At 44.9% G+C, this 26,731-nt stretch overlaps 1 protein-coding gene across 6 annotated transcripts in view; it reads right to left on the bottom strand.

Annotated features, from left to right (window-relative positions):
* SAMD4A (sterile alpha motif domain containing 4A) overlaps nt 1-23,139 on the bottom strand; it is a 244,396-nt gene extending 221,257 nt beyond the window's left edge. The window contains exons 1-2 of one of the 6 annotated variants that reach the window (XM_082619236.1): nt 22,818-23,139; nt 20,966-21,601 (exon numbers count right to left, since the gene is read on the bottom strand). In XM_082619236.1, the coding sequence (XP_082475362.1) occupies nt 20,966-21,161 (196 nt within the window). In that variant the 5' untranslated portion in view covers nt 21,162-21,601; nt 22,818-23,139. Of the gene's footprint in view, nt 1-20,965; nt 21,602-21,738; nt 21,959-22,201; nt 22,642-22,817 lie in introns of those variants that run through there. The other 5 variants (XM_082619240.1, XM_082619239.1, XM_082619241.1 and 2 more) reach the window with 5 other exon arrangements.
* Between the last annotated feature and the right edge of the window lie 3,592 nt (nt 23,140-26,731).

Raw genomic sequence — 26,731 nt, 5'->3', positions numbered from 1 at the left:
GTAACTCCATTTCACAGATGAGGAAACTGAGGCTCAGAGAGTTTAAATCATTTTTACACAGTGATACATTTCTAAGGGATGATGCTAAGCTAACCCATGTCTTCTGTAAGGGACTGAAAAGTAACACATCTATTTCTCTCATCTGGCCTTTATCACATACCTGTTGGTAACAGCACTAGGATTATCATCTTGTCCTGTTTTTATTACTCAGTCTTTACGCATTTAGGTTTTTCTCACATCCAAGATGTAAGCCCCGTCTGGACAAGAGCCATAAGTTAAATTTCTTTGTATTCACTAATCCATTCTTTCAACAAAAATGTACCAAAACCACTTGAGTCCAGGCACAATATTCAGTGCTGGAGGACAAAAGTGACTAAGACACTGACTAGTCTGGAAGATGAACAATGACAAGGTCTTGCGACAGATGCTGTAAAGGAGGTGACTGCAGGGCGCCAGCGAGCCCTGAGGGGTCAGGGGATGTTCTCAGGAGGAGTCTCAGCTGCTCCACCACACCGCCATGCAAAGGAACTGCTTCACCAACCAGTGAACGAAATCCTTCCCATAGGGGCCATAGGGGCAGTCATGAATGACACCCAGTTCTCTGCTGGGATTGAGGGTAACTCCAGGGGCTGAGTCAGATCCTGCATAAACCAAGAGGACATTACTGGAACTGTGATTAAAACATGCCAAAATAAAGCCAAACCTTCCTATGCAATAACTCTCTGTCATTTCAGAATATGAGTGCTAATCATTCTCCAATGAAAACAAATCTGTGCTTTATTGTGGGTAAAGAAACAAAAAAGGGGGGGGGAGTCTGGAAACAACTTTGAGGAAGGAGACCATCCTGATGAACGCTTTGACAATCAGGTAAACAGAATATCTCCCATGCCCAGCACAGTCATTCAATGTGGTGACCACGGTGGCCGAGTCAGCCACGGGAAAGTTGTGGGAGATCAAGGTCTAGGACATAGATGGCCGAGAAGCAACTGGGTGTAATACCAGCCCTTCCCTACTAGCAGGTACCCTTAGTGGATCTCAGTCTTCTCAAATCTTCAAAAGAGGGGCTGGAGTAGACAAGGCCTCTTTCACCTCCTTAATTTTTATGCTGCTAGAAAATGAAATAAGTAGAATTCACTCTTAGACCAACTATATGTTTTCCTAATCTTCAGAAATTTTCCACCATTTAAAAACAATGGGAGAGCTTGTTTTAATTTACAGCCCTCAAGTTGGTGCTTTGCCCAATTCCAAATCCTAAGGAGATCCTGACCCAGGATCATCAATTGCTAGTTTGTCAAAGTCAAGGATACCACGAGCTATTAGATAACACATTCCTCATTCCTTCCTCTCTGCAGCTTGCCGAGCCTGTTTCCTTCACCAAGTCCTGCCTGTTCAGGCAGAGGCGGCAGAAGCCTCCCGTCCCATGAATCTCCCTAATAGGAAGGGAGATGTTTGAATCAGTGCTTTTCACTTAATTTTTTTTTAATGCCAGAGGAAAAAAGAAGCCAAGCCATGTCAAGCTACATAGGATTAAAATGTGATCAATAAGAGGGGCATTAAAATAGACAAGCTGAAAAGAATTCTTCCAAGATTGAATTTATAAAATGTTATTCAAACTACCATTAAATACCCTTATGTACTTTTCTTTTAAACACCAACATTTTATTTACCCAAGAAGTGCAGGAGATCTGCAGCATTCTACAGTGACGAAGATTCAATATGGGCTTTTAGATCACAAACACCTCGATGACCTCAGCACATTTACAACCACTCTCAACCTAAGTTTCCTCATCTGTAAAATGGAGACAACATATAGCTTCTATTATATACACAGTATTTATTATACTACTTTGTATTATGCACATACTATTGTACTATTTGTATTATCTACATAGTATTATGTTACCTTACTTTATATACATATATATAATATATACACACAAAATACATAATTCAGAAACCAGTTATTAATCACTTACTATGTGCTAGACTCTAGGTAATAATAAGCACATTATCTAATTATTGCACTATATTGCATTAATTTTTACAACCATTAGTTCTGCCTCTTCGTATCACTCATCTATTCAATAATTGAAGATAGTTGTGTGTGTGTAGCTATCTGCACAGCGCCCAACACCACAAAATGCTAAAAAAGGTGGGAGGGGAGAAAAGGTATCCATTACCATATATAAAGAATATCCTATAGTCACTTTTATTTATTTACTTTTCTGACCATGCCACGTGGCTGCCGGGATCTCAGTTCCCCGACCAGGGATTGAACCAGGGCCAAGGCAGTGAAAGACCAGAATCCTAACCACTAGGACACCAGAGAACTCCCCTACAGTCACTTTTAGAACTACACAGAGGGAACAAAAAAGATTTGGAGACACAGATAGCAATTACCATTAACCTTTGCTAATAAATGACTGGTACAATCAGAGATTATCACTGCTATTGTGTGACTCAAAAGAAACAAGACTGCATTTGGTTCATTACATCTCTTCTTAAATGTGGTGGCCCTAATCTTCATGGTGACTTAGCTTCACCACACTGCCTACTTCAAAAAAAGCACAGAAAATCACTCTACTTTGCATTTCCTAAACAAAGTGCCACAAATCTGTAGCCCAAACAGGCTAAGAAGCACAGGAGGAATACGCTGGAAATAATTTGAAGAAGACTTTTAAGACCCGCCCTTATGCATTCACTCCTTCATTCATTTATTCATATTCTCTCTCTCGTTCTTTCTCCTCTGCTCTGGACAGTTCTGGATAAGTTTTATCTTTATTCCTGATTCACAGAAATCATAGAATCTTAAGGTTAGAAGGGACTTTGGAGGTCACTAAGAGGTCACGCTTCTTTCCTAGAGAAATCCATACTGTCTCCCTGCAGTGGAGAAGCACATGGAGGCGTTCTGAGGCCGAGCTGCTTGTTTCCTCCCTGACCAACAGAAAAATGACAGCTTCTACCTCATCTCAAAGGGGTGCTGGGATGAATATATGCAAATGATAATGTAGGCAAAGAATTCAGTAAGGTGACTGGCACAGAGCAGGTGCACAAGAAATAAGGGCCAACCTTATTTAGAAGTTATTCTGTGCCCTGCATGATGTTGAATGCTTGTCTACCTCTGGTGAAGCTCAAGCCTCTGCCTCCTAAAGCAGCTTGTGACGTTGTTTGGGAGCTCTCACCATTGCCAGGTTTTTCTTTACTTTGAGCTAAATGAGCTTTGGCTTCCACACACTGCCCTCTATACAGATATGGAATGGAACACCTCAACTCCAAGCTAACTTTTCAGGCAACCAATGACAGTTGTCCTGTTCTCTGGTCATTTTTTTCCCCAGCCTGAATGTTCCCCCTGGTTCTCAAGTGCCTCACCATCCTCCTCCTGCCAGCCACATCCTGACTCATTCATCTTCCTCAAAGTGTGCAGTTCCTCAGAACTGCACCCCACACTCCAGGAAGAGGCTGGCTTGCCGAGAAGACCTGTTCTGAATAAAATATTATTATACATTGCATTGTATATACAATGTACTGTTAAAAGCTTAGCGGCTTTGGGGGGCAACCCCCTTGTGACATTATTCATACTGAGTTCTAAGTCCACTGAAATCCCAAAGTCCTTTTCGTGCACACTACTAATAAGCCATGTCTCCCCCAGAGGAGGTCTAGGGGACGCAAATGTAGAGCCTACACTTTTAGTGGTTTAATAGTCATCTTGTTATATGGAAATATTTTGGATCATGATTCTGTCATCAAGCTCTCAGCTAGCCCTCTGGGTTCACCCACAGATTTGATAATTACACCTTCTCAGTCCAGTTTACACTCCATTCCTTGCTGTGGCCACCAGCTTCAGGCAGGTGAAACCTGACAGCACCCCACCTCCATCACGCCACTTCTCTCTAGCTCTCTGCCTTAGGGCTTCTCCAACACCATGCCTGGGACACTGTGGAAAGGATCAGCACGTGCACATGTGCAAACCTGGAAGTACGGGGACTTAGCACCCTGGGGCAACCCTTGACTAAGAGGAGAGGGGAGCCCGTGGATAAATGCCCACCGTGTCCGTCCCTTCTGAGGCACAGTCTGCATGGCCCTTCAGAGGGTCCCATGGGGCTGAGCCCTAGTGCCCATGACAGTGACAAGTTCAACCACACAGGCTTGTGTTGGCCTCCCCTCCTTCCCTGTTTCTCTCCTCCCCAGCCCCCTTTCCTGTTCCCCAGGATCACTGCCAAAAATAAACTGCCTGTACGCCAGCCCTTGCCTCACGCTCTGCTTTCTTGGGGACCCCAGGCTAAGTCTCAGTCAACATGAATAATGATGTAGGACGTGTGAGCCTCAAGGCACAGCACCAAAGACCTCCCTTAAGGCTGACAGCGGCAGAAGTCACTCTAACGCCACCCAGCCCTCTTACGGGTGGGTGACTCTCATCCAGCCCTCCCAGGTCTCCATTTTACTCATCAAGAAATAAGAGGCTTTGTCAAAGGCTGTGCTGAAACTTAGATATGGAATGCCTACCAGAATTCCTGTAATCTGCCCAGAATACAGAAGACTGTCCGTAAATGTCAATGTTATCTCCCTTCCTTTCCTATTCCCCCACCAAAAGGGAAATGACATTAGTTCTCCATGACCCAGTCTTCCCATTCTTAGGAAAACCAGGCTGCTTCCTATTTCCTCATCCAAATGATCATATATCAAGTTTCAGATACTCTTCTGGTATCTTGCACAGGATCACTGTTGACCTCACATATCCTTACAAGGTACAGAACTTACTTTTTCCCTCCTTTTTGCCTTCTCAGAGACATCATTATTTATGGAGGCTTCTGATGATTCCTCTATTATTCCTTCACAACTCTTTTTTTTTTTTTTTTTTTTTTTTTGTGCCACGCGGGCCTCTCAGTGTTGTGGTCTCTCCCGTTGCGGAGCACAGGCTCCGGACGCACAGGCTCAGCGGCCGTGGCTTACGGGCCCAGCCGCTCCGCGGCATGTGGGATCTTCCCGGACCGGGGCACAAACCCGTGTCCCCTGCATCGGCAGGCGGACTCTCAACCACTGCGCCACCAGGGAAGCCCTCCTTCACAACTCTTGAGAAATTCAAAAGTGGTTTCCCATCGCCATTCTAGTCACGTATTTAAATCACATATTTGGTGCACATACTCACTCAGATATAAACGTATACAATGAAAGTACGTGTTCTATATGTATTTATGCTGCACACACACACTTGAATTCTACTGACAAATCAGGATAAGCTGCTTCAGAAGTTCCTATGTTGCATTTTATGGGAGGACGCTGGGGAAGTAGGAAGAGATCTCTCCCATCCGGTCTCTGGAGTTAACATTCCTGCTCTTACCAGCTCAACTTTACAGTCCATAGCGTCAGCACACACTCACACACAGAAATCTTTCCTGGAACCTCATTTTCCATGGGACACTGATCATTAGAATGCCTGGAAATTCCAGCAGGGGCACGGCCAAAAAGCTTGGGAAATGCTACAACATAGCTCAGATCTGCCTTCCTCAATCCCAGCCTCCATTCAGGCTGTGACGATCTCCAAGCCTGGGGAAATCACAGAGATTTCAAATTGCTCTCCTTGGAAAGTTAGTGTTGGGGGGTGGAGATGGGGTTTGGTGGGAGGGGGACCATCCACTTACCATAAGCTTCCATCTAAGTTTTCATTTGCAAACAAAAACCTTGCGATACTCATCCATAAAACTTGAAAGCCAATGCACCAATTACCTCTAAATTACCTTCCACCTCTAATAGCCTATGATCTTTCTACTCAAAGTGTGGTCCACAGACCTGCAGCAGCAGCATCACCCGGGAGTTTATTAGAAATGCAGGAACTCTGGGCTCCCCACAGGCCTCCTCAATAAGAATTTTCGGTTTAACAAGATCCCCAAGCGATCTGTATGCATATTAAATTTTGAAAACTAGTTTAAGACACTTTTATCTTTTTTTGTAAGTCAGCGGTCCCCAACCTTTTTGGCACCAGGGACCGGTTTCGTGGAAGATCCACAGATGGCGTTGGGGCGGGGGGGATGGCTCAGGAGGTAATGCAAGCGATGGGGAGCAGCAGATGAAGGGCTGGCTCGCCCTCCGCTCACGTCCCGCTGTGCAGCCCGGTTCCTAACAGACCTCAGACTGGTATCAGTCCGTGGCCCAGGGGTTGGGGATCCCTGCTGTAAGTGTTTAACATGTTTCTTCTTAACACTAGCTCTAATCAAAGTAACATATGGAAGTATTCTACTAAAAGGAACCAAGAGAACTACTACTAAGAAATACTAAGAACCAAGAGAACTACTACTAAGTCTCATAATTTTAATGGGTAATTTTAGGGAAAAAATTTTGGTGTGAGCTGATATGCTGTTTTCCTCCTTTAAACATGTTAGAAATCAGAGGAGTGTTTGGATTGCTCCTTCTTTCATTCAAGAATTCATTCCTGATGGACAATATGCACCATGCTCCCCTCTTTCTAATGTACTCATACTCATCTTTCAAAGGCCCAGGAAGGACTTCCCTGGTGGCACAGTGGTTAAGAATACGCCTGCCAATGCAGGGGACACGGGTTCGAGCCCTGGTCCACGAAGACCCCACATGCTGCGGAGCACCTAAGCCCGTGCACCACAACTACCGAGCCTGCGCTCTGGAGCCCGCAAGCCACAACTACTAAAGCCCACGGGCCTAGAGCCCGTGCTCCACAGTAAAGAGTAGCCCCCCTCGCTACAACTAGAGAAAGTCTGCGCACAGCAACGAAGACCCAACGCAGCCAAAAATCAATCAATAAATTTATTTTTTTTAAAAAAAGGGCCTGGAATCCTGCCCCTTACATGGTCCAACAGACTCCCCACTATATGTGTGGTTTTCTTGACAAAACTTTCATTAAAGGTACTAAAAAGGCAAGAATCTTGTAAGCTCTAAAGCACTTGTTGCAAATGACCCACTCAAGTTTACTTCTTCCGTTCGTTACTTCTTGGATGACCCAACCCATCCTGTTCTCTCCACTTCACTCAAGTCCAGTTTTGTTCTCTCACTGGAAGCACAGCATTTAGCAACTTTTTACGGTCGAATTATTATATAAACAGATCATCCTTAGCTTACAACGGGGTTGCCTCCTGATAAACCCATTATGAGTTGAAAATGCATTTAATACACTTAACCCACCTAGCTTAGCCTTGCCCACTTAAATGTGCTCAGACACTTTCATTAGCCTACAGTTGGGCAAAACCATCCAACACAAAGCCTGTTTTATAATAAAGTGTTGAATATCTCATGTAATTTATTGAATACTGTACTGAAAGTGAAAAACAGAATGGTTATATGGGTCCAGAATGCTTCTAAGAGTATTGGTTGTATTCCCTCGTGATTGTGTGGCTGACTGGGGGCTGCCACTGCCCCGCATCACGAGGGAGGACTGTGGGGCACATTGCTAACCTGCGAGAAGATCAAAATTCAAAATTCCAGGAACAAGGGCTTCCCTGGTGGCGCAGTGGTTGAGAGTCCGCCTGCCGATGCAGGGGACACGGGTTCGTGCCCCGGTCCGGGAAGATCCCACATGCCGCGAAGCGGCTGGGCCCGTGAGCCATGGCCTCTGAGCCTGCACATCCGGAGCCTGTGCTCTGCAACGGGAGAGGCCACAACAGTGAGAGGCCCGCGTACCGCAAAAAAAAAAAAAAAAAAAAAAAATTCCAGGAACGACTTCTACAGCATACATATCGCTTTTGGAATCGTAAAGTCAAAAAATTGTCTAATGCAAGCTACCATAAGTCAGGGATAAACTGTATGTATGTTGTTTTACCTCCACAACTCGAGTGTAAGCTCCTTGAGGGGAATCATCACACCTCCTTTGCCTTTGGACACAGCTCCCAGCTCTCGGCTGCAGGACTTGGTGAATTAATAAGTAGTGAGGAACTTGATCCCACAGTTTCTTACCAGATACTCTTCTCCAGGTACCACTTAACAGTCTTACCTATTGCATAAAAGAAACCACTGAATCGTTTGATTGATTTTTTTCTCCCTGCTAAACCAAGACAAGGAAAACTGTATTAAAATGATGATACCTAGGTGAGAACAAAACCCTAGAACTAGCTTATGAGTCCCAAGAAGTGAAATGCTCCTACATATAATAAAAGCAGCAGGTTCCTCTGAACTCCGGCTGGCTCCGGGAGTGCAGTCTTCAGAGCAAAGCCCAAGCCTTGACTAGCTAACCTTGAGAGAAAGCTTCCCTCCTCTTCTGAAAGTTCTGCTTTCCTTGGGAGATTCCTGCCTCAGGCGGCTTCCACAGAAGCAAAAAATAGCTCAGAGGAGACGTCTGATTCTGCATCTTAATCTATGTGAACTGGATGAACTCAGTAAGGCCTTGGAAGGAATGATTAGAAAAGATGGAAAGAAAGGAACAGGCTAAAAATTCAAAGTAGTAATTATATTTTTAAAAGAAAAAAAAGGATTTTTATGAGCACCACAGCTTTCCTAGCAAATGACTTACGTAAGGCACTTCCCTCGTGGATGAAAACCTCCAAATTTTCCTCAGGTCAAGGAGAGTATTTTCTCTTCTCTGGTGTTGTCAATTCTTATTAGAATTAAGCCTCTAGGATATACTGGGGAGTTTTCAGTTACTTCTCAGCCCTTCTGACACTCATTTCACTCTCAGTTTGTTTATTTAAACATAAACAAACCAATTTGACTGCTATAAGTCTGTCTGCCTTCTACTTGCTTTGATGGGACCTATTTATAACACATACTCAGTTGCTAAAACCTTTGAGCATCCAAGCTAAACAACCAAATGCAATTTATTTGCAACAAAGATCACAAATGTGTGTGAACTGCTCCCTGTCATCCCAGACCAACCCAAAGAAAATTACAACACCCAAAGTGAAAAGTGTTTCAGATATGAAGTCCCTAGATATTTCATTCCTCCAAATGATTTCTTTTTTTCACATTTACCAACTAAAGGTAAAAAGTGTTGACAAGTTATTTGGGAAAACTGGGTCAGGGCTGTGTTTCTTAGGACTCAACATGATATAAAATAGAGTAATACAGCTAAAATATAGAAGGTGGAGCAAAGTAGACTCATATCTTTTCAGGTTCCAAGTCACCTTCAATCTCGTCCAGATAATCCTTTAAATAAAAGGTGCCCTATCAGGACTTCCCTGGTGGCACAGTGGTTAAGAATCCGCCTGCCAATGCTGGGGACATGGGTTCTAGCTCTGGTCCAGGAAGATCCGACATGCCGTAGAGCAAATAAGCCTGAACGCCACAACTACTGAGCCTGTGCTCTAGAGCCCACGAGCCACAACTACTGAGCCCGTGTACCACAACTACTGAAGCCCGTGTGCCTAGAGCACATGCTCCGCATCAAGAGAAGCCACCACAATGAGAAGCCTGAGCACTGCAATGAAGAGTTGCCCCCACTCACCACAACTAGAGAAAGCCAGCTCACAGCAATGAAGACCCAACGCAACCAAAAATAAATAAATTAATTAAAAAAAAAGATGCCCTATCATTTAGGAAAACATTATTTATATAAATTTCATATTAATTAGAGGCAAATTTAAACCTGGGGGACAGAATAGGTCCTTACTGGATTGTTAACAAGTAGCTTCCAGCCAATAACGAGGTTTCATTAGTCCCATTCTACAGATGAGAAAACTAAGGCTCAGAAATTAAGTGACTAGCCCAATTCAAAATCCATACTCTAAGAATCCTCTAGACATATCCCCTCCTATGGATATAAATAAATGGTCACCTGGTAATACCTTCTTTTCCTCTCTATCTCAGTCCTTCCTTCTCCCCCATACAGCAATGCTGAGAGCAACAAAGCTGCCTTTGGCTGATGATGCCACCATGTGGCCAAAATGGAAATTGTCTGAACCAAACTTTGCCTCACTTTTCCCATTTTTGCCTCTCAGAGAATCATGCATATATTACAAAGCTTTCCCAAAAGTGTACACAGACACACACACACACACCCTTTTCATCTTTTAACTTCCTTCTTCTTCCCTCCTCATTCTCAGCACACCCATGCCTAAAAGTCTTCTTGGGTTCTCTATCATCTCTGCAGGATTAAGTCAAATTCCTTAGCTGGCAAAGACCTGCACACATATGACTTCTGTTTTAACTTCTCTCTCTTAGATCCCAGCATTCTACACCCTTTGAGCCACTCTGACCTCATTATTTCTTGCACACAACAAGGCCCTTTCATAAGACAACGTTTTTATAAATGCTATCTCTTCTGCGTGGAAAACACCTTCAAGCCTGCTCTCTACAATCCTTTTTACATACTGAACCAACTCTTATTCACCCTTCAAAACTCAAACATATCTCCTCTGCAGTGGAGGCTTCCCTGACTCCTCCAGGCAATTAGCTGTACATTCACAATGCTCCCAGAACCTGTCCCCTACCCTTTTTATTCCTATATCTATGTTTCTGTACCTGTGATATGGTATTAGTCATTTACTCAACACTTGGTATCTATGCACCAGGCACTGGAATACAGTAAATTACCTTTGTATTCCCACTGCATAACACAGGGCCAGGAAAGTAGTAGGCAGTCAGTAAATGTTTGTTGATGAAAAAGTGAAAGGAGACTGGGCTGGACTGAAGCTAGACTGGGCCCAGCGTGAGGCATCAGGTGAATAAATTTTGTTTTAAGGCCAAACAAGCGGGTTAAACTTACCCAAGATAATCGTGAATTACAGCGGCCACAGCAAGAACTTTTAACCTGGATAAGCTTTTCCATTTATGAGATGCCCTAGAGAAAATTGGTTCTTGGCCAAGCACTCACTAAAAATAGAAGAAGGAAAACTACTTTTCTGCCTCTTCATGAGCTTCTGGTGGCCAGGATAAGACCAGCTGGAACATCCCACTTGCTCCAGAGCCTGCAGAATCCTAGGGAAAACTGGCAGAAGAAAGCAAAGGCCGTGTGGCTGACAGGGTCTTGGTGCTCCAGCTGGGTGTCAGGCCTGAGCCTCTGAGGTGGGAGAGCCAAGTTCAGGACATTGGTCCCACAGAGACCTCCTGGCTCCATGTAATATCGAACGGCGAAAGCTCTCCCAGAGATCTCCATCTCAAAACAAAGATCCAGCTCCACTCAACGACCAGCAAGCTACAGTGCTGGACACCATATGCCAATCAACTAGCAAGAGAGGAACACAACCCTACCCATTAGCAGAGAGGCTGCCTAAAATCATAATAAGGTCACAGACACCCCAAAACACACCACTGGATGCGGTCCTGCCCACCAGAAAGACAAGATCCAGCCTCATCCACCAGAACACAGGTACTAGTCCCCTCCACCAGGAAGCCTACACAACACACTGAACCTACCTTAGCCACTGGGGGCAGACACCAAAAACAAGGGGAACTACAAACCTGCAGCCTGTGAAAAGGAGACCCCAAACACAGTAAGATAAGCAAAATGAGAAGACAGAAAAACACACAGCAGATGAAGGAGAAAGATAAAAACCCACCAAACCTAACAAATGAAGAGAAAATAGGCAGTCTACCTGAAAAGGAATTCTGAGTAATGATAGTAAAGATGATCCAAAATCTTGGAAATACAATGGAAAAAATTCAAGAACCATTTAACAAGGACCTAGAAGAACTAAAGAGCAAACAAACAATGATGAACAACACAATATATGAAATTAAAAATTCTCTAGAAGGAATCAATAACAGAATAACTGAGGCAGAAGAATGGATAAGTGACCTGGAGGATAAAATAGTGGAAATAACTACCATAGAGCAGAATAAAGAAAAAAGAATGAAAAGGATTGAGGACAGCCTCAGAGACCTCTGGGACAATATTAAATGTTCCAACATTCAACTTACAGGGGTCCCAGAAGAAGAAGAGAAAAAGAAAGGGACTGAGAAAATATTTGAAGAGATTATAGTTGAAAACTTCCCTAACATAGGAAAGGAAATAGTCAATCTAGTCCAGGAAGCGCAGAGAGTCCCATACAGGATAAATCCAAGGAGAAACACACCAAGACACATATCAAACTATCAAAAATTAAATAAAAAGAAAAAATATTAAAAGCAGCAATGGAAAAACAATAAATAACATACCAGGGAATCCCCATAAAGTTAACAGCTGATCTTTCAGCAGAAACTCTGCAAGCCAGAAGAGAGTGGCAGGACATATTTAAAGTGATGAAAGGGAAAAACCTACAGCCAAGATTACTCTACCCAGCAAGCATCTCATTCAGATTCGATGGAGGAATTAAAACCTTTACAGACAAGCAAAAGCTAAGAGAATTCAGCACCACCAAACCAGCTTTACAACAAATGCTAAAGGAGCTTCTCTAGGCTGGAAACACAAGAGAAGGAAAAGACCTACAATAACAAACCCAAAGATCCATATATATGCTGTCTACAAGAGGCCCACTTTAGACTTAGGGACACATACAGATTGAAACTGAGGGGATGGAAAAAGATATTCCATGCAAATGGAAATCAAAAGAAAGCTGGAGTAGCAATTCTCATATCAGACAAAATAGAATTTAAAATAAAGACTACTACAGGAGACAAAGAAGAACACTACATAATGATCAAGGGGTCAATCTAAGAAGAAGATATAACAATAGAAAATATTTAAGCATCCAACATAAGAGCACCTCAATACATAAGGCAAATGCTAACAGCCATAAAAGGGGAAATCGACAGTAACACAATCATAGGAGGGGACTTTAACCCCCCCACTTTCACCAATGGACAGATCATCCAAAATGAATATAAATAAGGAAACACAAACTTTAAATGATACATTAAACAAGATGGACATAACTGATATTTATAGCACATTCCATCCAAAAACAACAGAATACACTTTCTTCTCAAGGGCTCATGGAACATTCTCCAGGATAGATCGTATCTTGAGTCACAAAACAAGCCTTGGTAAATTTAAGAAAATTGAAATCATATCAAGGATCTTTTCTGACCACAACGCTAGGAGACTAGATATCAATTACAGGAAAAAAATCTGGAAAAAATACAAACACATGGAGGCTAAACAATACAGTACTAAATAACCAAGAGATCACTAAGGAAATCAAAGAGGAAATCAAAAAATACCTAGAAACAAACGACAATGAAAACACAAGGACCCAAAACCCATGGTATGCAGCAAAAGCAGTTCTAAGAGGGAAGTTTGTAGCAATACAATCCTACCTCAAGAAACAAGAAACATCTGAAATAAACAACCTAATCTTACACCTAAAGCAACTAGAGAAAGAAGAACAAAAACCCCCAAAGTTAGCTGAATGAAAGAAACCATAAAGATCAGACCATAAATAAATGAAAAAGAAATGAAGGAAACAATAGCAAAGATCAATAAAATTAAAAGCTTGTTATTTGATAAGATAAACAAAATTGATAAACCATTAGCCAGACTCATCAGGAAAACAAGGGAGCAGACTCAAATCAATAGAATTAGAAATGAAAAAGGAGAAGTAACAACTGACACTGCAGAAATACAAAGGATCATGAGAGATTACTACAAGCAACTATATGCCAATAAAATGGACAACCAAGAAGAAATGGACAAATTCTTAGAAAAGCACAACCTTCTGAGACTGAACCAGGAAGAACTAGAAAATATAAACAGACCAATCACAAGCACTGAAATTGAGACTGTGATTAAAAATCTTCCAACAAACAAAAGCCCAGGACCAGATGGCTTCACAGGCGAATTCTATCAAACATTTAGAGAAGAGCTAACACCTATCTTTCTCAAACTCTTCCAAAATATAGCAGAGGGAGGAAAACTCCCAAACTCATTCTATGAGGCCACCAATACCCTGATACCAAAACCAGACAAAGATGTCACAAAGAAAGAAAACTACATGCTAATATCACTGATGAACATAGACGCAAATATCCTCAACAAAATACTAGCAACAGAATCCAACAGCACAGTAAAAGGATCATACACCATGATCCAGTGGGGTTTATGGAATCCAGGAATGCAAGGATTCTTCAATATATGCAAATCAATCAACATGATACACCATATTAACAAATTGAAGGAGAAAAACCATATGATCATCTCAACAGATGCAGAAAACGCTTTTGACAAAATTCAACACTCATTTGTGATAAAAACTCTCCAGAAAGTAGGCATAGAGGGAACTTACCTCAACATAATAAAGGCCATATATGACAAACCCACAGCCAACATCATTCTCAATGATGAAAAATTGAAACCATTTCCACTAAGATCAGGAACAAGACAAGGTTGTCCACTCTCACCACTATTATTCAAAATAGTTTTGGAAGTTTTAGCCACAGCAATCAGAGAACAAAAATAAATAAAAGGAATCCTAATTGGAAAAGAAGAAGTAAAGCTGTCACTGTTTGCAGATGACATGATACTATACATAGAGAATCCTATAGATGCTACCAGAAAACTACTAGAGCTAATCAATTAATTTGGTAAAGTTGCATGATACAAAATTAATGCACAGAAATCTCTTGCATTCCTATACACTAACGATGAAAAATGTGAAAGAGGAATTAAGGAAACACTTCCATTTACCATTGCAACAAAAAGAATAAAATACCTAGAAATAAACCTACCTAAGGAGACAAAAGACCTGTATGCAGGAAACTATAAGACACTGATGAAAGAAATTAAAGATAATACAAATAGATGGAGAGATATACCATGTTCTTAGATTGGAAGAATCAACATTGTGAAAATGACTCTACTACCAAAAGCAATCTACAGATTTAATGCAATCCATATCAAACTACCAATGGCATTTTTCACAGAACTAGAACAAAAAATTTCACAATTTGTATGGAAACACAAAAGATGCCAAATAGCCAAAGCAATCCTGAGAAAGAAAAACGGAGCTGGAGGAATCAGGCTTCCTGACTTCAGACTATGCTACAAAGCTACAGTCATCAAAACAGTGTGGTACTGGCACAAAAACAGAAGTATAGATAAATGGAACAGGTTAGAAAGCCCAGAGATAAACCCATGCACACATGGTCACCTTATCTTTGATAAAGGAGGCAAGAATATACAATGAAGAAAAGACAGCCTCTTCAATAAGTGGTGCTGGGAAAACTGGACAGCTACATGTAAAAGAATGAAATTAGAACACTCCCTAACACCATACACAAAAATAAACACAAAATGGATTAAAGACCTAAATGTAAGGCCAGACACTATAAAACTCTTAGAGGAAAACATAGGCAGAACACTCTATGACATAAATCACAGCAAGATCCTTTTTGACCCACCTCCTAGAGAAATGGAAATTAAAAAAAAATAAACAAATGGGGCCTACATCGATAGACAAATGGATAAAGAAGATGTGATACATATATACAATGGAATATTACTCATAAAACGGAACGATATTGGGTCATTTGTAGAGACGTGGATGGATATAGAGACTGTCATACGGAGTGAAGTAAGTCAGAAAGAGAAAAACAAATATCGTATATTAACGCATATATGTGGAACCTAGAAAAAAGGTACAGATGAACCAGTATGCAGGACAGAAATTGAGACAGAGATGTAGAGAACAAATGTATGGACACTAAAGGGGGAAAGCAGCGGGGGGTGGGAGGTGGTGGTGTGATAAATTGGGAGATTGGGATTGACATGTATACACTGATGTGTATAAAATGGATGACAGGATAAGAACCTGCTGTATAAAAAAATAAATAAAATTAAATTCAAAAACAAAACAAACAAACAAATAAACAAACAAACAAAAATGGGGCCTCATGAAACTTAAAAGCTTTTGCACAGCAAAGGAAAACGTAAACAAGATGAAAAGACAGCCCTCAGAATGGGAGAGAATATTTGCAAATTAAGCACTGACAAAGGATTAATCTCCAAAATTTACAAACAGCTCATGCAGCTCAGTATCAAAAAAACAAACAACCCAATCCAAAAATGGGCAGAAGACCTAAACAGACATTTCTCCAAAGAAGATATACAGACTGCCAACAAACACATGAAAGGATGCTCAACATCACTAATCATTACAGAAATGCAAATCAAAACTACAATGAGGTATCACCTCACATAGTCAGAATGGCCATGATCAAAAAATCTACAAACCATAAATGCTGGAGAGGGTGTGGAGAAAAGGGAACTTTCTTGCACTGTTGGTGGGAATGTAAATTGATACAGCCACTATGGAGAACAGTATGGAGGTTCCTTAAGAAACTAAAAATAGAACTACCATACAATCCAGCAATCCCACTACTGGGCATATACCATAAGAAAACCATAATTCAAAAAGAATCATGTACCACAGTGTTCACTGCAGCTCTATTTACAACAGCCAGGACATGGAAGCAACCTAAGTGTCCATCGACAGATGAATGGATAAAGAAGATGTGGCACATATATACAACGGAATATTACTCAGCCATAAAAAGAAACAAAATTGAGTTATTTGTAGTGAGGTGTATGGACCTGGAGTCTGTCATACAGAGTGAAGTATGTCAGAAAGAGAAAAACAAATACAGTATGCTAACACATACATATGGAATCTAGGGGGGAAAAATGGTTCTGTAGAACCTAGGGGCAGGAGAGGAATAAAGACGCAGACGTAGAGAATGGACTTGAGGACATGGGGAGGGGGAAGGGTAAGGTGGGACAAAGTGAGAGAGTGGCATGGACATATATACACTACCAAACGTAAAATAGATAGCTAGTGGGAAGCAGCCACATAGCACAGGGAGATCAGCTCGGTGCTTTGTGACCACCTAGAGGGGTGGGATAGTGAGGGTAGGAGGGAGACACAAGAGGGAGGAGATATGGGGATATATGTATATGTATAGCTGATTCACTTTGTTATAAAGCAGAAACTAACACACCATTGTAAAGCAATTATACTCCAATAAAGATGTTAAAAAAAAAAGAAAAAGAAAGAACTACAAACAAGATCTTATCTAGGAAATATCATCTGGAAAGCCTATACTCTTCTGCTTTCCTTTTACTCAATTTATGATCTAAAAAATCAACTAAGGTATGGCATACCTATACCATGGAAACCAAAAACCATAAAAACATAGGACCCACATCTTTGCCCTCTAATGAGAGTAAATACACCCACAAGCCCTTTTCAATCTCCACAATTAATTTTGTCTTTAACACTACCATTTCAGATAATCCTTTCTCTTGTATTTAATTATAAGTAGAGTAACAATCTCTTTGCCATTTATTTACTACAAACATACACAATTTCCCCACAAAATATGCACTGTTTTGTGAATTAATAAACTTGTGGATTCACTTGTGAATCTCCATTTATTACACTATCTCCACTGGAAAAAATATTTCAAGTTCAAATGACAAAAGTCCTAAACTAGTGCCACACAATCCATTTTTCTTTGAATATTTCCAAGTAAACTCAGCGGGTTCCATTTTTAGGTGTCAAATGACATTTTAGCACCAAAAACAGAGAGCTACAAACTGAGACTGGCCAGAAATCTCAATGTTAACCTGGGCTGGTGGCTGAAGGGCACGTATCTAAGGTTATGAGCGTTCTGGAAACAAGCCTCTACTTTAGAGAGCTGAGCATGACCAGTACCCACTGACCAAATCCGGAGTAAAACACACACACACACACACACACACACACACACACACACAACACACAAACAAATCCATAAGGACTAACTCAACCATGTTCTTTGGATCTCAGATGACCACGAACCTGAGGCAAAGGATGAACCAGTGAACCACTAGAATCTCAATAAATGCTAAATTTAAGAGAACAAAAAGTTAGTATCAAAATACGTCCCATGGATCTCAAATAAACCATGTTTAATGTGAAGGATTATCTATTTAACGTTAGTCCTGTAGAAAACAGAGCCAAGTTTGCATTATTAGTAATTTTTTTGTTGTTATACTGAGGTCAAGCCCCAGATAAGAATTTCGTTCTCATGCACCAAGTTTTAAAATCTCTGAACACCAGAAGAAATATGTGTTTGTTCAATTGATGATTACAAAATAAAGTAAGTCACACATGATGATTTTGGTATAGGAAACCTCAGCCAGCCAATAAATGAGTCATTCTAAACAGCCTAGTTTTCTGAATGGGTAATAGCTTCACATGCCAAAAGAGCTCTGGAGGTTAATTACCTTGAGTGTTAATATTTCCAACATTTATGGCATATTTCCCTCTCTTCTCAAAGAGTGTATTTAAAAATTTATCTTTTTTGGTAGTTCACTCTCATTAATGGTAAATAGCCATCATGGATTTATGTTATTACAAAGTAATGTCTGCAAGTCCGATTGAGGGTTCCTACCTTAATATTCCCAAACCTTCAGGGCTTTTGTTCCCAACTCTCGTATCTAAAGTTATAATTTTTCTGTTTCTTTCCTAGTTGTCAAGCTGTCAGGGGTCACTTTTCACCACTGGTTACAGCAACTCCTCACCCCATTCTAAATGTGCTACCCCATATATTCTATGGATCATTTTTCAAAAAGTTAGGATTGTTATCTAAAATAAGAGTAAGTTCTGAAAGAACATCTGAAGTATTCTCCCAGACTTTACGCCATCTATTCCAATGCTGAGTAGGCGTTTTTTGCCCCTTGCCTGGTACTTGGCTAGGTTCCAGATACGTAAGAGAGCTGTGCTCCAGACAGGCATTCTAGGGCAAATCTCGATGTTCCTTATGATCCCTTAATGCAGAAGTAAACCAAACCATCACATGACCTCACTAATAAATTTCTGTCCTGGCCACATAACAAAACAAGTGCAACGTTTCCAAGGAAGCAAAATATCCAGGTTGAAAGATTAATCCAGAAACTGGAAAATGGTCCCTATCTTACATAATGGTTATGGTTTCATATATCTGCAGCATTTAGCATCATGAATAGGAAAGCAGCTTACACCAATAAGTATGGTTAAAAAAGTTTTTTGAGGGGAAAAATAACCAAATTATGTTTTTAAACTCACAGAAGTTCAATTTTTTTCTTGGTTTATTAAAGTAAAAGATTTTTAAGCTAAGCAACTTCTTTTTAATTCCATACATCTAATGGCTTCACTTACTAAACGGATGGCTGCTATGTTGGGAAAAGTCTTCTCCTTTACTCAAAGGGAAAAAATGTTCCTCTAACATTTGAGTAACCTAAGGATTAATTATCATTGTTTTAAACAGCCCCTACAAGCACTGAGGTCAAGCATTCAACATAAATCACTGTACTTAAATTCTGTGCATTCTATAAAACGCAAAAGTTTATATAACCTTGCTTGTCAAACCTGAAAAACCAAAATCAAGCAGGTGATCCAGGCTACCCTGTCACATTAAGAATGGAAGTAAAGAGGGACTTCCTGATAGTCCAGTGGTTAAGACTCCAAGCTCCTAGTGCAGGGGGCCGGGGTTCGATCCCTGGTCAGGGAACTAGATCCCGCATGCCACAACTAAATAAGATCCGGCACGCGGCAACAAAGATCCCCTGTGAGGCAACTAAGACCGGCGCAGCCAAATAAATGAATTTTTTTTTAAAAAAAGAATGGAAGTAAAGAGAGCAGGTCATCAGTTATCCTAGTTATGTTTCCACACCCTTATGAAGGAGACTGGCCCTTCAGCTATTTATAAACACAGAACTGAAAGGGAAGGGGGCCCTGCCACTGCCACCCTTGTGAGTAACCAACAGGGTGGGCTGTTAGGCTCAGGCTGAATCCCAGTGGGACCTGTGGGATCTCCCTCAGGATGGCCCACCACACTAGGCAGCACCGGATCCTCTGGGTGCAGTCCTGTCTGGTCAGGAAAAGGGCTGTGAGGATTTCCAGCAGTCACTGCCAGCCTAGGATTCTATATATGGAAACATCCCATCCTAGTGTTTCCAGCACCACGGGCACAACACCAGGGAGGAGGAGGGAGGAGCAGGCCAGCCCCCCTCTTGCTGCGCTGCCGGCACACTCACTTTCGTGTCTCCCAGGCCCTGCTGCCCTGGACTGGACCCCGTCATCAAATGGCAGCCCAGCCCTCCGCTGAGTCTTGCAGGCTGGCGGCTCTAACATGGAACAGCTGGAAGAGGACCCTGCATTCTTTTCTCTGTGTAAACACTGGGGGCTCTGTTCACCCTCCTGCTGCAGCATGAACTAAAGAATTTTCCCCATGCAACATTACAACCAACAGACCTTTCCCCATCCCCCATCCTCACCTCCCACCCCCAGGCCCGGATATAATTTCAGTCTGTCACCACCCATGCTAGCAAACAGCAAACTGCTGAACCTTTCAGTACATTCACTTTCTATGCTAGTCGAGGTGTCTGTAAATACACTAGCAGGGTAAGAGGAAACAATTCTGTTATGTTCAGTAAAGTTTCCTGACAAAAGCATTAAGGACCCTGATTCATGCCTGCTCCCTATGAGACCCTTTCTACAAGACGTATATCAATATAAATAATGTCGTGATAGTTAAGTATAACCACGTAGTATACGAACGGCAAATATTTTAATAGTCTATAGCATCACCTACAAATTATTCTGAAGACAGAGCTCTAAAATTGGAATATCCGTGGGGAAAAATGAATAATAAAATTGGATTTTCATGTATTCCTCATACAGCCTCATCAAAGCTTGTCTTCTGAAGGGCAGTCCCAGGCTTCATGTGTTGCTGAAATCCAGAGAGCCACGTTGCCCAAAAGAAGAAGAAAGGGGGGGCGGGGGAAGAGCCCAGAAAATCCAGACTCTACGTGACCTGACTTACTTATTTCCCAGGAAACTGCATGAGAGAAAAATCAATCATTCATGCTACCGTAGCTACCACATGGAATGGACTGAGGGAGTTGACAGTGGGCAAAACAACGAAGCGGCCAGCGGAGGTTAGTGGGTGGCAGGGCCTGGGGCGGGGGCCGGTGGCGGGAGACGCCAAGGACCCGGGGGCCTCGAGGTTCTGTCGCCACGGACCAGCGGTCGGGGGGCGGGGCCAGGCCCGAGGCTGGGAAGGGGTGGGGGGCGTGGACAGGACAGCGGGACGGCGGCGGCCGCGCACTTACCGGGACTGTTGGCCTCGCCTTCGAGGACGTGCAGCTCGGTGCAGTCGGCCAGCGAGTGCTCCAGGCAGAGCTGGAGGAAGCGGGCCTGGGTCTGGCTCACGCGCTTGAGCAGCGACAGCAGCGCAACAGTCTGCTCGCACTCGTTCCAGCCCTTAAACCAGCCCGCCAGCACCCCGACCTGGTCGCGAAACATCATGGTTAGGGGGCGGCCCTCGGTCTACAAAGCCCCCTCCGAGCCCCAGCCCGCCCCGCCCGCCCCAAAGTTTGGTGGAGCCGCAGCCCAGCGGCCGCCGGAGACGCGTTCCCGTTCCAAGGTGGCTCTGGTGCCCGGACGCTGCAGGTACTGCCTCGGCTCCTGCCTCTCTCGTCTGGTTTCAGTTACGTTCTGGTGGTTCTGGCTGATTTCCCCAGAGATGATGACAGACAGTAGCACGGAAATGTTTTTTGTTTTGTTTTTTTAAAATAACGATTAAAAAAAAATTTTTCCCCACAAGGCACACAAACTGAAGAATGCTCTCTTCCCCCCCGCCTTCTTCTCGCAGCTTCGGGATGGTGATTTCCGGCGTCCCGGGGTCTCTCCCCCGCTGGGCGGCAGCTCGGACCCTTCACACCCGCATTCCCGAGTGGCGATCACCACTGGAAGGAGAGAAAAGGCTGCAGTGAGACCTCGGCCGGCGAGGGAGCGCGCGCGGGAAACGAGTGCATTAGAAGGGGTGGAGGGGGGCGCCCCGCGGGGGGTTTGGTCCCCCAAATTCCGGCCGCCCCCTTCGCACCCGGATGCTGGAGAGGAGCTATTCCCGTTCTGGGAAGGGCAAGAAGCCTCCTTCCCAGGTGCGTGAGGAGACCGCCCGGCTTCCTGTTGCTGCCGCTGCGAACGGCTAGTGCTCCCCACACACCCCACCCGGGGTGGCCTCGGGGACTGTGCCTGCAAACACCCGCACCAGCAACAGATCTTTCTCGCGCAGAAAACTTGCAATGCGGCTGCGGAGGGGCGCGGGGGTGGGGGCGGGGGCTAATGCAAAGCAGAGGCGGAGGCAGCAGCAGCCCGAGTTCCTTCCTCCTCCTCCTCCTCCTCTCCCGCCTCCTCCTCCGCCACCTCCTCCTCCCGGAGAAGCTGCCGAACGGCTGCAGCTCCATCTACAGCAACAGCCAGCATCTCCACCGCCAGGCGCCCCTCTGGATTTAGGCCGTGAGCAGCCGCGGCAACAGCTCGAGACAAAAATAAACTCTCCCCACCCAAAGCTCAGCGTCCAGCGGGCGGAGGCGCAGCCGGAGCCCCGGCTACCCCGCGCCGCGCCGCTCCAGCCCACCCGGGAGGTCTCCGAGGGCCTGCTTCGCCCTGAGCGATCAGATGTGTGCGTGCGTGTGCGTCTGTGTGTATATGAGTGTGTACGCGTGTGTGTGCTGTAGGCATCCTGCCCCCGCTGCCGCCGCCTACGGGCGGGTCTGTCCGGCCCACCGCCTCGCCCGCGCGTCCCAGGCCGAAGGCAGCACGGCTACGGGCGAACGCCGAGCGCGGAGACAGCCGAGCCTACAGCACTGCCTCCCCCGGCGGGCAGGGCGGCTCCGCGGGAACTGCGGCTCCGCGCCGCCCGCACACGCCCCCGAAGGACCGCAAAGAAGAAAAGTTCGGTTTCGGGGGCTCCCCCAGTCCTAACCCTGTTCGGGTGGCAGCCAGCGGACGGCGAAGAGAGCCCAGCGACTCAGCCAGCCCTCGTGAGGCGGCTCGCTCCCAGCACCCCGCTTCCCGGCTCCCAGAACTTCCCGGCTCCCAGAACTTCTCCCCTCCGGGAAGGGGACCCAGTGACCCACGGGCCCCCTACCTGGGGCAAAAGAGAGAGAGGGAGCTCACCTGGGAGCGGCTCATCCTGGCGGCTCGCGGCCCCAAACGCGGGTCCGGGACCGCAGCGGCTCTCAGCGAGGTTGGGGGCGCCCGGAGCGCGGGCTGCGGGCCATGCCGTCGGGGCGGGCGGCGCTGAGAGAGTGCGGCGCTGCGGGTCCGGGCCGCCGCCGCCGCCGCTCCTGCTGCCTCCAGTGTCGGCTCGCGGAGGACTGAGCCGCCCGAGCCGGAGCTCCCCACATGCTACTGATTAACATACACCATTACATCATGGGCTTGGCAGGGAGCGCCCGAGAAGGGGGGAGAGGAACCCGGGCGGCGGCGGCAGCGGCGGCAAGCGGGGGGAGTCGGGGGAGGATCCCCGGGCCCGGCCTGCGGCGGGGGTGGGGGGGCGGATTCCTAAGTGGGGACCAGAAAAGGGGAGGGGAGCGGAGAGGGAGGAGCCGGATGGCGCAGAGCGGTCGGGTTGGAGGAACGGCCTGGCGGAGGGAAGAAGTTTGGGGAAGGGGAGGGGTCCAAGTGAATGCCTGCCCTCTGCTGCTTGCGTGTTCCGGAGGGGCCGGGGCGCTCGAGACGCCGGAGTGCAGGCCGGAGGGGACCCAGAGGGCGCTTGAGAGGGCACGGTGCTGCCACCGGCTGCTCGTCCTTGGGAATGTGGTTCACCGACTCCGGTGACCCCTCGGCCCAACTGGGGCCCGGGGGTGACAGAGACGTGGGGTCAAGGGCGCTGGAGGCGTGGACGGGTTCCGGGGGTCGAGGACGCGAAGGGCGGAGGAGGCCGAGGGGCGGTACGCAGTGCTGAAGAGCCCGGACGCCGGACGGCCCGGGTCTGAGGAGCGCGAGAAGTTCCCGGGCTGCTCACCCCTCGCCCGGGTCGGACCTTGGATGCCCTTTGCTCCTGTGGGCGGCCTCGCGGCTAGCCCCACACCCCTCTCCGGCCTTGCTCTCCCCTTGGGGAAGCCGCCTGACTTCTGGGGCCAGCCGGGCAGCTACACCTGGCGCGCGGGCTGCGGCTGCGGCTCCGGCTGCGGGCCTGGAGCGGAGAGGAGCGCCGCCCCAGGCGGCGGGGAGGCGGGCGAGGCCACCTGTCAGCGCGTCTGAGTCGCCGGGCTGGGCAGCGTTTATCTGGCCCTGCAGAGTGCACGAGGCCGAGGCCGGGCAGAGGGCTTCAGAGGTCCTCGCCGCGCACAAGAGGATGGGGGTGGAGGTGCAGCGCCGAGGCCAAGCAGTTCAGGGAGGGCTGGGAAAGTGCCCTCGGGTAGTCTCGAAAGTAGAGGATTGGTTTAAAATACCCTAAAACCTAACAATCGCTGTGCCTTCTAATAGTAATCGAATATTCACAGGAGGACTTGATGACCAAATCCAGGCTGTCTCTGTGTTTTCAGTGAAAACAGTGAGCCCTGGAACATTTCTCCAGCAACTCGAGGCTTTCTTTATAAGAGTACTTCTGATAAATTAGTGAAGCCTATGCTTCAAATCCTGCCTCCCCTACTCTGGTTAATACAGTATTTCTGAAGATAAAGTATCTGAGATATTATTCCACTGATTTACCACTTCCTTCTTTAACTCCAGCGTATGTTCCTGGATTTTCAATCATTTCTTCCTTCCATCCTCAAACCTAGTTTCTGCACCGCTTAGTTCCTGTGAGGCATGTGACAGCACCTAACCATCTGTTGGGGTATTGAAAGGTCTTGTGGAGCTGCAAAAATATAGGTGTTAACATTAAAATAGGGTGTGCGGATAATTTTCTTAAGCTCATCATTAACCAGCCAAGAAAGGTGTCTGCATAATTTAATGAATATTTTGCCCTAAAAACAGTTCTAGAGTCAGTGTTTTAATTTTGTTTTATTATTACAGAGGCAGGAAATCTTGAAATATTTTCCCCAAAACATTATTATCATTAGCTAGTACTTAGTAATAACTTCTATCAAGAAATGGGGAGAAGGTTTAGAGCATGGTGTATCTCAATATATACCTTGCTATCAACTGCAGCCAAAGCAGAAGTTCCCTACCTGGGGATTTTAGAAGCCTCCAAGAGTGATTTTTTTAAAGAAAGTGAAAAAAATCAGTTTCATTAACTTATTTATTGTCACCTGCAGTTTACTAAGCGAATAGTAAAACTAAGAAACAAAAACAAACCTTGAGGCAAATTGAATTCTGCTTAAACTGAAGAAAGAAAATACTGCCACCTACTGGAAAAGTGTACTTCTTACAGCAGCCTGTGACCTAAGAAAAGATCTTGATTTAGCTAATTTTTTAGCTATTTTTAAAAAAATACAAAGAGGAGCATGACTCATGAGTTGCCAGCCGGCCTTGTTTTTGTGGGTTCACAATACTTGTGATTTCCCTCACCTCTGGGCCTTTTCCCTGACTGGAAAGGGAGTGGAGATAAAACCCAGTGATGCTGCTTCACGATTCCTCACAGGGTGAAGTCAGGACTGAAGGAAGGAAAGTAATACTATCAGCTAAATATATATTTTTGTCTAAATATGGACTTTCCTATTCGAAACTTGACCCAGTTTTTATGGATAATTAAGAAGTGGCTTTGGGATTGGCATGTACACACTGCTATATTTTAAATGGATAACCAATAAATTTTTTTGTAAAAAAAAAAGTGGCTAACAAGTACTAAATATCCACATGACTTGGAGTTTTAGAGCAAATTCTAACTTCCAAAGAACAGTTGATTAGGCGGTAATCTGGGGGGAATGGGATTTAGGTGAGCTAGAAACATGGCTGGCAGGCAGGGAAACCATTTCTTGGTTAATGGAGACAAGCCCAGGTGCTTCTCCATACTCTGTACACAGGAAAGGTGCAGAACCACTGATGAGCGTGGAGGCAAGAGTAGGCTACTCAGCCCAAGATGTAGAGAAGGAATTGACTATGAAAAGATTAAACTTGGGGGCTTCCCTGGTGGCACAGTGGTTAAAAATCCGCCTGCCAATGCAGGGGACACGGGTTTGAGCCCTGGTCCGGGAAGATCCTATATGCCGCAGAGCAACTAAGCCCGTGTGCCACAACTACTGAGCCTGCACTCTAGAGCCCAGGAGCCACAACTACTAAAGCCCACGCGCCTAAAGCCCGTGCTCTGCAACAAGAGAAGCCACCGCAATGAGAAGCCTGTGCACTGCAACGAAGAGTAGCCTCCACTCACCGCGACTAGAGAAAGCCCACGTGCAGCAATGGAGACCCAACGCAGGTATTAATTAATTAATTAATTAATTTTTTTTTAAAGAAAAGATTAGACTTGGGTGACTGAACAGAAGTGCCCAGGAGTGAGGAAATTTGAAGACTGATTGAAAGTGAGCCAAACTGGCATCTGCATCAGATAGAACTCTATCTGTGTAATATTTGCCACAGGGATCTAGTGTGCTTCCTGAAGAGCAGGCACAGCTACAGTAAAGTAGTTTCTGTGTTAAGAATATTATTTAAAAATAATTGTAATGCCTGCCCTCATAAGGTCTGAAAATAACTGGCACATTACTTGGCACATAGGAGGTACCTGATAAGTATTAGTTTTCCTTCTTTGTAGGTACAAAGTAGAGTATGTTAATTTGCCTCATTTACATCTTGGGTCTGCCTCACACAGAAGCATGCTTTTTCATTCTTCAAAGACATGCCCTCTCAAAAGCCATGTAATAAGGCCGAGGACAGGATTGCCAGGGCTTGAATCAGGATTCAAGGGGATGATGAGAGAGATGTGGAGGAAGAAACTGCAGAACTGGTGACAGATGGAATGTGGGAAGGCTAAATCAGGAGTCAGGTCTGCTAAGATAGCAACAGTGAAAGGCAAGCTGGGTGAGGCCCAGGAGCCATGGCTTAGGGAGACTAAACTTGAGTTCAGATCTCATTAGAAGTTCAGAAATATCTCAGTGTTGGGAGGGGCACACATTCAGATAGGAAGCTGGTGTTCTGTTAGCCCAGGG

Source organism: Mesoplodon mirus, assembly GCF_964341445.2.
Source record: "Mesoplodon mirus genome assembly, chromosome: 4".
Taxonomy (NCBI): domain Eukaryota; kingdom Metazoa; phylum Chordata; class Mammalia; order Artiodactyla; family Ziphiidae; genus Mesoplodon; species Mesoplodon mirus.
The sequence above is the reverse complement of the archived record's forward strand: the minus strand, read 5'-3'. Positions and strand labels throughout refer to the sequence as shown.